The sequence below is a fragment of the Tenebrio molitor genome, chromosome 4 (genome assembly GCF_963966145.1).
Source record: "Tenebrio molitor chromosome 4, icTenMoli1.1, whole genome shotgun sequence".
NCBI classification, from domain to species: Eukaryota; Metazoa; Arthropoda; class Insecta; order Coleoptera; family Tenebrionidae; genus Tenebrio; species Tenebrio molitor.
In genome coordinates this window covers 21,988,330-22,003,727 of record NC_091049.1, presented here as the reverse complement: position 1 = coordinate 22,003,727, position 15,398 = coordinate 21,988,330, and the positions used below count along the sequence as shown (strand labels likewise).

General features: G+C 34.1%; 1 protein-coding gene across 3 annotated transcripts; it reads left to right on the top strand.

The window, feature by feature from the left end:
- Positions 1–4,279: 4,279 nt before the first annotated feature.
- LOC138128055 (cytochrome P450 4C1-like) lies at positions 4,280–14,976 on the top strand. Of its 3 annotated transcripts, XR_011158509.1 has the most exons (9): positions 4,280–4,555; positions 4,611–4,802; positions 8,230–8,415; positions 8,477–8,543; positions 8,596–8,722; positions 8,775–9,165; positions 9,219–9,398; positions 9,452–13,586; positions 13,641–14,976. XR_011158509.1 is itself a non-coding variant. In XM_069044256.1 (8 exons), exons 1-8 carry the CDS (start codon positions 4,360–4,362, stop codon positions 9,616–9,618), a joined length of 1,506 nt encoding a protein of 501 aa, XP_068900357.1. In that variant the 5' UTR covers positions 4,280–4,359; the 3' UTR covers positions 9,619–14,976. The 3 variants fall into 3 exon arrangements, 2 of the variants coding, with proteins under 2 accessions (XP_068900357.1, XP_068900358.1); XM_069044256.1 differs by having other exon boundaries at positions 9,452–14,976; XM_069044257.1 differs by lacking the exons at positions 9,452–13,586; positions 13,641–14,976 and having other exon boundaries at positions 8,775–9,169; positions 9,219–9,356.
- The last annotated feature ends 422 nt before the right edge of the window (positions 14,977–15,398 follow it).

Sequence of the window (15,398 nt, the reverse complement as noted above, 5' to 3'; positions counted from 1 at the left end):
CGTAGACAGGAATGTTGCGACCTACAAGCCTAGTGGGAAGAATTATCCGCCGTGGTTTAATGCACATATCATAGCAACTCTCCGTGAAAAACATAAGGCGTGGAAGAAATACAAGGAATCAGGCTCGCAACTCCATCTTGCAAATTTTAAGCTATTAAGAACTACTTCCAAAAAAGATATCTCCAAAGCTCATTCTCAGTTTGTGTTAAATGTTCAGAACAATATTAAATCCAAGCCGAAGGATTTTTGGTCTTACGTCAATCTAAAGAAAGGGGGAACCAGAATTCCTGGCAGAATGTACTCTGAAAACACATTGTTAGATGATCCGCAGAATATTGTGGATGCATTTGCATCATATTTCAAATCTACTTTTGTACAATCGGATCCCTATTGCAATCATAACAATGTTGATGCTGCCTCGAGCTGTTTTCCCACAGTCAATATACTCAAGATCTCTGAGACCGATATTATTAGTGCCATAAATAGAATTCCGAATAAAATGACATCAGGTCCGGATGGACTTCCTGGCTTTTTGGTTAGGGACTGCCGATATGTTCTTGTTGAACCTCTGATGATAATCTTTAATGCTTCACTCGAGTCAGGTTGCTTCCCAAAAGAATGGAAGAAATCTAAGGTGTGCCCTGTTCTTAAATCTGGAAAACCCTCCAATATCTCTGACTATAGACCTATATCTTTGTCGTCGAATTTTTCCAAGATATTCGAAATTGTCTTGCATAGTTATATTTACTCCAGTGTCCGTAGCAGATTTTCTCCGCGCCAACATGGCTTTATTGACCGCCGTTCCACAATGTCAAATTTATTAACCTTCTCGCAATACGTCTCCGAATCCTTGGATACACAACAGCAGGTCGACACAATTTATACTGATTTCACTAAGGCCTTCGACCAGATCGATCATAATATTATCATCAAAAAACTGGATATGTTCGGCTTCAGTAATAAACTAATTGCATTCTTCGAGTCCTATCTTTCTGGCCGTCAACAGTATGTTCATTATCATGGGGTTTCTTCCTATCCTTACGCTACAAACTCTGGTGTTCCTCAAGGGTAGGTCCTGGGTCCCCTGATTTTTACTCTATTTATCAACGACCTTCCATCTGTTCTTGACTACGAAGTTTTGTTGTATGCTGATGATGCCAAAATTTTTCAGACCATCAATTCTCTCTCTGATGCTGACAACTTACAAAGAAACCTGGACAGGCTTAACATCTGGTGTACCAGTAACAAATTAAATTTGAATCCCAGAAAGTGCAAAGTTATGATTTATTGTCGTAAAAAATCCGAAATACCCTTTGTCTACTCGATTGGTAATACTTCCTTGGAACGCTGTGAAACTGTTAAGGATCTTGGAGTACATTTTGATAGAGAATTGAGGTTCGACACCCACATTCATCATTTGACCTCCTCGTGTATGTCTACCCTGGGTTTTATCATACGAAACTGCCAGTTATTTAGAGACTGTGATTGCTTAAAATCGATATTTTCTGCACTTATTTTATCCAAACTGGAGTATGGGTCTCTAATTTGGTATCCAATCCAGCAATGTTACATAGCAGCGATTGAAAACATACAGCGTAAGTTCCTCAAGTATCTTTTCTTTAAAGAACATAAATATTACCCGCCCATTGGTTATCGTAACGAGTTACTCTGGTCCGAATTCAATGTTTTGCCGCTAGGAATCAGAAGAGATCTTACTGCCTTAACTGTGTTACACAAAATCATACACAACAAAATTGACTTATCAGATATTTTCAACAAAATCGATTTCTTGGTTCCTCGTATTGAATCGAGATTTCCTCTCACGTTTGCGTACACCACTCCTAGAACAAATGCGTTAGCCAGAAGTCCAATTGTTCTAATGTGTAGTTTATACAATAGCATATGTGATGGGGTAGATATTTTCCGTAAAAATCCGATGTTGTTTAGAGATAGTGTTATTGGTATTCTCAATTATAAAGACTGATTCTGTAGGTAGTATTTTTAGATTATAGATTTACCTTGTTAGTAGACTATAGTTTCGTTTATTTTCTTTCAAATGTTATTAATTATCAATTATTTGGTTAGTTTCATGTTCTTTTGTTATATGTATTAAGCTGTTATGTATTTTTTTTTCCTCTTTGTATTTATGTCCTATAAAGGGTTGTTTTGTACAACTGTTGGGCTAATAAAGAATAATAATAATAATAATTAATTTTGTTTTTTTTTCATTTTCCATGACAACGAAAGGTATATTCATGTCACATTACTAATGTATTCACGTTCTTATTTCCATTTTTTGTAATATTTACGATTTCAAAGTGTACCAATAAAAAAAAATAGCGTAAAGTATTCGTGGATAACTGGTCTTTAAAACACTTGCTCTGTTTCGAACACTCCGGTTGCGCCGTCGTGCCCGAAAAACCGCGCGTGTTTTAAAGATCTTTTTATCCACTTATACTTTAATATACTATTTTAAGCCTTAGCTCTCTGCTGATGCAAATAATACAAACTCACTGAAATAAGAGCAATAGAGATTGATACTAGTTCATTAAATTCCTTCGTAAAGTAGTTTTCAAGAACGATTCCCATTTTTTACTTCATTGTTGCAAAATTATTGCATAATTATTATATTTAGTTGTTGGAGAATGTAGGATAAATACCTATAAGAAAAAATTAAATATGCAAGAAACTGGAATAATTATGATTTAAATTTGAATTTTAAGAATCTGCTCAAATCATTATACCGAGTGACCCAAAGTAAATTATTCACCCGTATTATTCTGAAAATTTCAGATTTACATGACAAACGCAAAAATAGGTCAATTTTCATTTCCTAAGGCACACGTGTCAGTGATAAATTCAGCAGTGCAACTTGGCAAGGTGGCCACTGTCTCGCGAACTACCGAGTGGCTTTTAATGATTGAAATTATTTTTGTTCGGTTTGCAAACGAATCAACAGACAACTCTTTGACAAGTGACTAGCAGTACCAATTATTCGGGAGTGACAACTCAACAAATTTATCTCAATCATTATACCGGGTGAGCAACTGTTTAAGTTGGCAATAAATTCCGGTGAATTTTATGTCATGTTCCAACGAGAAAACCATTTTATTAATAAAAGATTACAAGAACCAAGACGTTTAAATTTTAAATGTATGCCACCTGTCAGTAATGTCAATAAAACAAACTGAAATAGGTACAATTCACAGTCTTGAAAATTTCATGTAAAATTTGTTATTGCCAACTAAAACAGTTATAGCTGCTCACCCGGTACTAAAGTCCATTCAAAAATCAAAAAACCACCACCTGTTGCTTTAGGTTGGTAACATTTTAAAACCCCTAGGTAGATATTTTTCATACTATGTTGGTACGAGTAGCTATAAATTATGACATTTATTTGATTCAAAATAAAATTTAATTGCTTTGAATTTCGTTCATACATATTGTTTTATTAGCAGCACGTTTCATTTATTTATTGATTCTTAGTATTTTTACTTAAACGTGACCACAAAAACAAGACATTTTATAAACACTTAACCTCAAAATTACAATTCTCACCAAATTTTACACTAAACAGCGTTGCCGATAGGAATTGTAGAGGAAAATGCAACGTTGGTGGTTTTTTGATTTTTGAATGGACTTTACAATTTATTTACTGTTTAGGTAACATTTTCAGTTCGCTTCTAACAATTTGAAGTACTTACAGTAAATAATAGGCAAAGATGAAAATCATTTACATTTCAATCATCAGCTTTCTATTTACTGACGCTACATAAACAGCAATAAAATTATGATGGTACCAAATATTGTAAAGAGAATTCAAATTGTTTCAAAATGATATATCACTTGACCACACTTCACAGTGTACTTTATGCAATAATATCAGGTAAAACTAAAAAATGTTGATATTCTTTTCAAGAGAATTTAAAATGCTTTAAAATGATGTACAATTTCATCCTGCAAGAGGGTTATAACTTCATAAGCTAGACCGAAAGACAACGTTGGGCCGCTGGGTTCGTCAATATTATGTGTCCCTTGCGATGTCAAAATCAACCTGTTTCGAAATTTTTCCCCGAAGTCTGTAGTTTTCAAGATAATCCAGGTGGATACTTTTTCTTGGGCCACACTGTACGTTAATTATTACCGTCTAGAGAATTACAATTTCTAATATTTTGTTTTATTTCTCCTTGGCATGTTTACACCGAAAAACTCTCCGCATCATGAATGCTGTTGACCTCTAAATAAATACTTGATTCTTGTTCTTTTTGCGAATATATAAATTAGTGGTTACTTCTCAAAACATGTTTCATTTGATAGTGACTTCAGACGTAAAACAGATTTTAACTTTGATTTAAATAAATGAATATCGTCATGAAGGAAAATAATTTGAACGTTAGTAGTGTTCTGTTTCATTTATCATCAGTGGTGTTAGTGTTGTTTATTATTAATTATTGTTGGAAAAGAAGAAAATTGTACTATCATGCTGCAAAGTTGAAGGGACCTTTTGCTTTACCATTTTTGGGAAGCATTCATCTATGCAGCAAAAGTCCAGATGGTAAAACAATGTGAGAGTATTAGAAAATATATACCTAACCAACTTTTCTTGTAAGATTGGTTTCTTACATCATTGGAAATTGTGGAGAAATATGCACCAATTGGAAAAATCTGGTTGGGTCCCTATTTATTCATTGGAGTTACCGATTCAGATGATCTAGAATATGTTATGAAGCATTGTCTTGCTAAAGGGTCGTGGTACAATTTTCTTTACCAGTTGTTTGGTAATGGAATACTAACTGCACCAAGTACGTAATTTATTAGTAACATTATTTAGTACCTACTGTAAGAGAGTACTTAAATGTAACTTTTTTTAAACATTTGATGTTACTTTTAAGATAGTTTTTAAAGTTATTAAATTCTCTTTAAATAGTGTTTTAGAAATTAATGTAAATTAGTAAAGTGAACGATAACGGCAGACAAAAGTAAAATTTATTTTTCATTTATTGCAAAAATATTTCATTGCAACTATTATTCAAAATATAAAATTTAAAAATATAAAAATAAGTTCTGAACATATGCATTTTAAATAAATATCTATTGCGTCAAACATTTCAACAACTTTTCAAAAGTAGGTTGTATATAGGTATAGGTACAGTTAATTTCAAAATTATAGAGTACACCTAATTTTTTACAGTGTCAAATGCACTTACATTTTTTGTCAATGATCAATGTCAATTTTGACAAACAAAATGCCTAATCTAACCGAAAACGCGAAAGTGCTCATTCTTTCCAAATTACAAGAAGGGTGGTCGATCCGGAGGGTTGCCCAGTATAATAACATCGCGAAGGGCACCATGCAGAGGATAGAACAGACAATGTTTTGGTGTTCTAAAATATCAGCGACATTTTATGTTGTCAAACTTACCTAACCTATATAAAAAATATGACGCTCAAATTTCAAAAAGGCATCTTTACACGTGAAAAAAAACTGTAACAAATCGACTTCTTGAATTTTGAGGTGTACTCGATAATTTTGAAATTAATTGTACAATGGCGGACAAAAAATTTTGCACGACTTGTTATTCCTTTGACATATAAATGTAAAACTGGCTTTATGGTCAACTAACCATTTTTTATTTTTGTCTTTCTTGTCATGTCACCAGTGACAAATTAGTCAATCATAGATTAACACAAAAATTTTGGTGTGCCTATGTTGGCTCACGAATGGTGAAGGTGGATAAATCGTAATCGAAATCGATACTGTACATTCTTTGCCGTCAAAATTGCGAAAGTCGCTGCATCCCCTAGGCTATCGAGTGGTGTAGATTGGTACCTATCTATTTCTTAGAGGTTTAGCATCAACACAGAATCAGGAATGTCTTCAGTATAGATGAAACCAAATTTAGTCCTATTTACGTCAAGACAGAACGACCCGACAGGTTGCATTTTGGTACGCAAATATCAAAAAATTAAAGTACAGATCAATCCAAAATACTAACGGAAGACACCCGCTTTCTTCCAGAACCTGGACGCCGAACCACCGTCCCAGTGTGTTTCCACTTTCGCATAATGGAATGGATATTGCCCTTTAATAACCCTAAATTCGTCGAAATTTGCTCATACGACATACCCCTCTCGTGAAGCGTTACTATTTTGGCTTTAGTAAATTCACATACGGTTGGCATTGTATCACTAAATTATTATTATAAACTTGATAGACGTTTACTTCAAACGGTCAATTTTTCGATTTAATTTATAAACGTCATAATAACAGTAAAGGGCAGCTTACAATGACATTTTTTAATATGCCAAAATTTGATCGTTTAAAATTTATTGTCCGCCATAGTACCGTGTGAACAACAATTACTGATTGAGTTGGCAATAAATTCTGGTGACTTTTGGTGACTTTTATGTCATATTCCAACGAGAAAACCGTTTTATTAATAAAAGAATACCAAAAACCAAGACGTTTAAATATGAAATGTATACCAGCTGTCAATTGTGTTAATAAAACAAACCGAAATAGGTACAATTCAGTCTTGAAAATTTCATGTAAAATTTTTTATTGCCAACTGAAACAGTTATTGTTGCTCACCCTGTACCTACGAGTATATGTACTATTGCGGGCAAAAAAAGTGGGACATTGCCTTGATTTTTAATGTGAAATAACCCTTACCTTATTCTAACCCTACTTTGAATTGATTGACGTTGTCATTAAGTATTGTAGGTTGTAGGGAATGATTGTAAGTAAGCACGTAGTGAATATTTATTTAATGTAAAGTTCCAATCAAAATCTACCTTTATCAAAAGAAGAGGGCATTTGGAAAAGGAAAATAGGAGTATAAAATTGTAGCAGGTCAAAGTGCCACTATTCGTTTTGGCCGGAGTAGGAGGCCAAGAGGTCCTACTTATGCTCGCGGGACAATAAGATCGCTGTTCGAAGATCAGGAACAAGCAACACAACGCACGGCACATGACGTCGCGACGCGCCCACCCTGCCGTAACCTTTTTCGGGACGCTCATTTCGAAATAATTCAGTTTGTTTGTGCCGTCAGTCAATTCATTTTGAGTTTATTTGGTCAGGGTTCATTTTTTGTTGATCGGTTCACTTTCAGTTTTCTTTCAGTTTCGCTTTCAGTTTCACTTTCGGTTTTCTTTTGTTTCTTTCGCGTTTCATTTAGAGTTTCTTGTAGAGTCTTTGTGCCAGCCAGTTTTGGGGCGGCTGGAATAACACATGTTAGCCCCTAAATTTTAGGCTGAGGTGGCCTCACGCCTCTAGGCTGTCTAGCTGCGGCCTATCTATTTATCGTTCGCTTTTTTTCTTCTTTCTCCTTTCCTTTTCCTTCAATCCTTCTTCTTCTTCTTCTCAGCTCGGGTAACCGTACGGCAAAGTTCAAGTTCAAGTTTTCAATTTTGCATTTCAATCATTTACCGCAGTTCTTCTACTTTCAGAGAATTTGCAATTTTCAAATAGCCAAATAGAATTTTCGGAACTTGTCCGACCGCAGTAATCTGACATTTGTTAGCATAAAATCACAGCTAAGTCAACGTTGTAAATTTTTAAAAGCAGAAGACCGCGTTTCGTTTTTGTTTCACATATGTAACAAATTCTCCTTTTTTTACATCGGAGTTGTATTAATTTTAAGTTTATTCAAAACAATAAGTTACAAGGTCAGCTGTAAGGGAAAGTAATAAGACCAGAATAAGAGTATTACATAAGATCATCAAGGTGAACTGGTTCGAAATTTCCAATTGCACAGAATTACGTAGAGTAACGTTTGCCAATTCCACGGACCAGTGCACCCTAAATAAGCACATCTTATTTCCTGGATTGTTGGCCCTAAAATTGAATAAACTCATTTATTTAATTCCAAAGGATTAAGTTTTTTTATTTTCGTATTGACTCCGAAGTATCAGAGAAACTGAGCACTTGTCCCGGCAGCTGGACAAGCTTAACAACCAGCTCAGAACAATAGCTGCCTGGCGCCCATTTTTTTATTTTGTGAACCCCCGCCCTATGCCCCGAAAACCCCCTGAGAGCCCGGAGCAGTCACTGGCTAACTTTAGGTCACAAAATAAAGTTTTAAACTGTCAGCTGGAATAGTGTCAAAAAAATGACAATAAAGCTTGAACTACATCGAATTTTTCAAAACTGACAGAAATTTGATGCCCACTTTTTTGCCCGCAATAGTACATTTTAATATGTTTGTCAAAATGTTAATTTTGTTTCAGTTTCAACATGGAGAGCCCATAGAAAAATAATTAATCAAACATTTAATCAAACCATTTTGAATTCATATTTTGACATTTTTGTGGGACGTTCAAATGAATTAATCGTTAACCTAAAAAAGAACTACATTAATTGTGAAACAAACATCTTTCTACGATATTACGAATCTTCTTTTAAAATTATTTGTGGTTAGTTAGCATTGTGCAATTATATCACAAGAAAATTTGTTCTAAAGTATTATTATTGTAGACACATGTATGGGGGTAGATTCGGCCGATCTCAATCATCAAAACGAATATTTGTCGTGGATTGCTGAGTAAACTAAATAAACCATAATTGTCCACACAGTTTTAACTTAATTGTTTTAGATTCGGCTCTCACATAGTGAAACGTTTCCCTAATCCCATACTACAAATTAATCTTGTGTGGAGGTTGCTTGGATATGAGAAAAGATTGGATCAGCTTTGTGGAAGGATATATGCTTACGTCAGAAAGGCAAGTACAAATGAAGTTTTCATAATTTATTTGTTTAATGAATTACTTTTAGATTCTTGAAAGAAAAAAAATGTCTAATAAGGATGAAGTTGGCGATAGTAGTAATAATAAAAATTATTTAAGTAACTTAATAAAAGCTACCGAAGAAGAGGGTAAATGGACCGACGAGGAAATGATGGAAGAAACACAAACGATGATTGCAGCAGGCAGCGACACAACAGCTCTCACATTAAGTTTTGCCACTATAATGTTAGCCATGCACCAAGATTTTCAAGAAAAACTTTACAAAGAGATGTGCGACATCTTTGGAAATACCGACAGAGATCCTACGTTGGATGATTTAACTCGAATGGACTATTTGGAACGTGTTATCAAAGAAACCATGAGATTATTTCCCATAGCACCTATTCTGTTTAGACATGTTCAGGAAGATATTAAAATACGTAGGTAAGTTTACGACGCCTTTAACTGCGGAACTGTACTGAATATGTTGTAGGTGACATTGTCATCCCCGAAGGAAGCGAATTATTAATTCCTGTACATTTTATACATAGGAATCCCATACATTGGCCCGATCCACTAAAATTTGATCCTGACAGATTTCTGCCAGAGGAAATTGAAAAAAGACCTCGTTATTCCTTTATGCCCTTTAGCATTCCTCCGAGAAATTGTATTGGTAAAATATTTTCCATTAAAATTTTTCGTGATTTAAATTCTTTATCTTTTCAGGGATGTCATTTGCCATGATGTCAATGAAAGTTTCTTTATCAAATGTCATAAGAAATTTCCGAATTATTTCAACTCAATACAAATCTGTAGAAAGTATTAAACTTCTTATCAACGTAGTAATTGCTAGTAAGGATGGCTACGGAGTAACTCTTAAACCTAGAAAATAGTTATTTGGATCACAAGTCCAGAAAATGATATTTTGCGAGTGTGAGTGATATTGCGTAGCCGAGGCGGTTTAGCCGAGGCGAAACAACACGAGCACTCGCAAAACATTTTCTGGACGTGAAATCCACAAAATTTTTCATGCCGACAAATTTAAATCATTTTTAAAAAGTAAAAAATTTGTTTCACAAGCGGAATCGAACCCGCGACCCTCGCGTCTCTGAGCCGAAACGGAGTTCGTTCAATGCTGCTTGCGAATTTTTAGTCAAGGTCACTTTTGTAAGTACTAGGCCGGGAATTTTACGTTTCCGGCGGATTTTGAATCATGCAAAACCGTCGATAACGGCCGGCGGCATGAAAAAATAATTTGAGGATTTTTGTATCAGCAATATTTTTATGTTTCTAATTCAACAGGGTTATCCCTTAGCAATACCAGAAATTGTTATGTAAACATTTTCTGGTCATATAAAGAGTCTTGTCAAAAAATGCTATTCTAGTTTGCCAAATCATAACCATTTTTCTAACAATCATGGTTATGAAGATTGTTATATAATTTATATAAACGTGTGACAAATCATCTTGCTAATTTGAAACATGGACAAATTTTCTTATGCATTTTCAAAATAACGTGGAAAATGCTGAGAACCAGTAAGTGTAATACATATATAGGTCAAATAATTGAATAATACATATGTATTTTTTTGCTATTACGAAGTTCTATTGTGGTTTCAAGGCCAGATTGAGATTAGAATATAAATTGATAAGAAATTAATAGTAGTTTATTTGACGAGTTCTTTTGTAAATTGGGGTTTTTTGGTACGAGTGGGCCATAAAATATTTTTTTCTATAATTGATTCAAAAAATTGAAATTCACGCATAGTTATCTGTGCCTGCAGTGGGTCATTTTCTGACGTGTATTTTTTTTTTTGCATTGTTAGTAAGATCTAAACCATAGAAACCATACAAAACAGTGTGTGAAATGCAATTTCACGCATACGACTATTTCTGTTTTTCATTTCACGCACTGTTTTTTATTAGTTACCTAGCAACATGGTCACTGCATTGAAACTTCAGAGTTCCTTCAAAAATTTGAATTTTTAATTTCAATTTTTTGAATCAGTTATAGAAAAAATATTGTTTATATTTCGTGCGCGAAGATGTTTTTGTGCATCCAAAGGCTTATACTGCCTCGACCTTCGTCTCGGCGTAAAAGACCTTTTCATGCACAAAAAACACTCTCTTCGCGCACTTAATATAAAAATAACTATATTTTTCACTTTAGTATAATTGCATGATAACTCCTAGGATACGAAATACGTAAACATGTCCATAACAACCGGGGCATAATACAGGGCGTAATAAGAATAAGCGGGCGTAATGAATTCATAATGCCCTCATCAATTCATAATTGCAAAGATGTCAATTTTTAAAGAACATGTAGTGAAAAATAAAATCTTGTATGCACCACGGCGTCACCGAATGATTACATTCATCAAACGATATCCATCTCTCGGGCTAAAGCCCTCGAGTTCTCCGGGCATAATCATCGTTGTAACGCCCTTGGTGCATAAATAGCTATTTTTGTTCGACACTGTCAGAATTCGAAAATTTTCTCCTGTGTGAACGGATTTTGATAAATGCACAACTTGTCAAAACGAAACGTCAAGTGAATTTTAAAGATTTTAAGCGATTTGGAGCATTTAAGGGGCTTGTCGAACAAAAAAACGTTGTATTTAACTCGTTCTTGTGTAAATTGGGCTTTTTTTGGCACGAGTGGGCCAGTTTAAAACGCCAGTGAAACGAGCATTTTAAAGGCCCACGAACAGGTTAAACAAATTACTATCTTAACTCTGGAGGAGCACACGAAGCTAAAACATTATAGTTTCCTTCGGACATTTTTACTATTTTTTTTCAAGATGAATTAATTTATTTATGTCATTTGTATTGCAGCATGTAAGTCGAATTTATATTTACTGACAGTGAAGTAAATTTTATTTGTTCATTTTATAGTCACAAATTTTCGGTTGCACAAAAAATGTTGTATACACCTTGGCCGCGAAATCCTTTAACATCCTCGAGATTGTTTGCCTCGGGGATCATTTTTCTCTCGGTACGTTATAGAACGATTTGGCGGCCTTGATATACAAATAACTATTTTAGGCGCTTTAGCCAATTAACGAGTTTATTTATAAAAATAGGCATTTTAGGTGATAACAAATGCATGTCAAAAGACGTAATTTTTAGGAAACAAGATTCATTTTTAAGTTTCCTGATAAATCTGAAAAACTGAAGAATACGCATTTGACTAAAATCCGGGCTGTAAGGACTGGTTCATTAAATTCCTTCATAAATTAGTATTCAAGAAGGATTCCCATTTTTTAATTCTTTGTTGCTAAATTATTTCGTATTTAGCATAATTATATTTACTACTTAGTTGGAGGACTAGTAGGACAAATAATTATGATAAAAAAATTAAATACACAAGAATCTGGAATAATTATTTAAATGTTTATTTTTATTTTAAGAATCTGCTCAAATCATTATACCGAGTGGCCCAACGTAAATTATTTACCCGCATTATTTTGAAAACTACAGATTTACATGACAAACGCCGAAATTTCTCAATTTTGAATCCTACGGCATACATGCCAGTGATAAATTCAGCAGTGCAACTTATTATTTTTGTTGGGTTGGGAACACATTTACGATTTTATGTTGGTACACTTGGCTGACAGTTCAAAAGTCAAAATAAATCAAATTGTCATTGTTTATTTCTAGAATCCTAACCTAGAAAGCGAATCAATAGACAACTCTTTGACAAATGACTAGATGTACCAATTATTCGGGAGTGCCAACTCACTAAATTTGTGTCAATCATTAAAAGTCACCCGGCATTATGGAGAACAAGGATTGAATGAGATATCATTTTAAAGCGATTTAAACTCTTTTTACAACAATACCAAAAACTTTGGGTTTTCTCAATATTATTAGAAGAATTACCCAGGGAACAATTGTGAACTGCTACAACAATTAGGAATTTTAATTGTCCATAAATAAAAGAAATACTACAAATTATTTACGTTTAGGTAAGATTCCTAAATTTTCAAAACTAAGCATTTGCCTGCATACAATAAAAACATTCTTGTCCAGATTCGTTTCTAACAATTTGCAATACTTACAGTAAATAATAGAAAAAGATTTAAACCATTTACATTTCAATCATCAGCATTCTACTTACTGATGCTACATAAACAGCAATAAAATTATGATACTGTTGTAAAGTGAATTCAAATTGTTTTAAAATGATATATCACTTGATCTCCACTAATATCAGGTAAAACACAAAAATGTTGGTATCCCTATCAAGAGAATTTAAAATGCTTTCATCCTGCAAAAGGGTCATAAGCTTGACCGCTAGATGACGTTGGGCCGCTGAGTTCGCCACAATTATGTGTCCCTTTCGATATCAAAATTAGCCTGTTAGGAAAATTTGTCCCAAAGTCTGTAGTTTTCAAGATAGTCCAGGTAGATACGTTTCCTTGGGTCATCATGTATATTAATTATTACAGTCTAGAGAAATTTTTATTATTATTATTTTTAATAGTTTTATTTCTCCGTGGCATGTTTACACCGAAAAACTCTCCGAATCAAGGACGCTGTTGTTCTCTAACTAAATACTTCATTCTTGTTACATCAATTGGTGGTTACTTCTCAAGAAATATTTCATTTCACAGTGACATCAGACGTAAAACTGATTCTGAACTTTGACTTAAATAAATGAATATCGTTATGAAGGAAAATAATTTTAACGTCAGTAGTGTTCTGTTTTATTTATCATCAGTCGTGTTATTGTAGTTTATTATTAATTATTGTTGGAAAAGAAGGAAATTGTACTATCATGCTGCAAAGATAAAAGGGCCTTTTGCTTTACCATATTTGGGAAGCATTCATCTATTCGCCAAAGGTCCAGATGGTAAAACATTGTGAGAGTATTAGAAAATATATACCTAACAACTTTTCTTCTAAGAATTTTATCCTAAAACAATGGAAGTGGCCGAGAAATATGGACCAATTGGAAAAATGTGGCTGGGTCCCTATTTATTCATTATAGTTTCCGATTCAGATGTAGTAGAATATGTAATGAAGCATTGTCTTGCCAAAGGGTCGTTGTTCAGATTTCTTGAACCTCCATTTGGTAATGGAATACTAATTGCAACAAGTATGTAATTTATTATTAATACAGGGTATTTTACGAGTGATAATGGCTCGGGCGGAATTGAAAATGCAACTCACAACACATTTCCAAAGTTAACGTAGTTATTTAAAGTACCGTATTGTTTTAAATTGAAATAATGAATCCATGATGGCTTTGCTTCCAATAATTTTATTTGTCACAAATACGACGATTAAAATTCGAACGATGAGAAAATAGACATGACCCTGATTTATGGCGAATGTAATGAATAGTTATTTGTACAACTAGTTATGAAAGTCATACTTTTTTTCACGAATTTGCAGATTGATTAACGAGGACGTAGCGCGAGTTAATCAAGTGTGTTACACTACACAAATCTTTGAATTATGTATCTGTCCAAAGTAACACTTTGTCCTGTTTTATTTTGGTCAACGACTGTACCTACCTAATTTGACATCTGTCAAAGATAACCTCAAAATGTACAATGAATTCATGTTTTTTCAAAATTTTGCCTAAACGAACACGAAAAACGTTGTGTGCACCTCGGCCAAAAAGTGCCTCTTGTCCTCTCCGGTTTTCTCGTCTGGGCCTCGACTAGAAAACCCAGGCTCGGACGGAAAAGATGCACTTTCTTGGTCTTAATACACAAATAACTATTTTCGGCCTCCGTCTAGAATCACTGATTTTTTCGATCCGTCTAAATCGTCTGGAAACTAGCATTTCCCTGCCTAAGCAAGAAAATCGAAACAGGAATTTTTAATGAAAGATTTTAGGTTGGCAGCACAAAATGTGAATGTGATGTGGAACTTTTGTTCGCTAGGATCTTCTTTATTTTACTTATCTACAGCGAGGCAGGAAACTGGGGGCTTCCCCGCTAGTGTGGGCGGCGTAGGGGTATTAGCGCCCGTCGCAAGGATCGGTCATCCTTCCCTTAGTTTTTTTTATTTCTCTTTACTTTTATCGCAGACCCGGAGAAGAACCCTTCAGACGATACTGTTAATTTTGTTAGAATTGTTAGATCCTTTACTTTGGAGTACAAAAATCTTAAATTTTTGTAATTTTTCTTAAAAATGGAAGGGCAGCGTAGCTAGGATAGTATTTTGTCACAGTGGATATGAAGGCTGCTATGTATTGAACAAAATTAAAGTGCTTATATATTCATCAGGAAGAGCGAATTTTTTTTCTAAATATTTTTCGAGCTCCACTGGGTCTTTCCCTACCACGCTCTGAATTCGGAATTCGCGAATTTTGAAATAGCCTGTATGAAACAGGAATCTGAGATGAAATCATTTGTTGAGGCTTACGTTAACATTTATATTAAAAGATAAAATAAATTTTTGGGTTTTAATGATGTTTTAAGAACTGTTAGTGCTTATTCACAATGGACATTAGCTTGACATAAGGCATAAGAAATTCATGATACATGCAGTGGATTTACTATTAATTTTTACGTAACTTATGAGAAGTGACCTCAGTGAACATAATTGTTGTGTACAAAAAAGCATGAAGAGTCATATTCGAGTTATATGGACACACAAATTATTTTCCAATTGCCCAAATTTACAAATTATTCTTAGGTATCTCTTATGT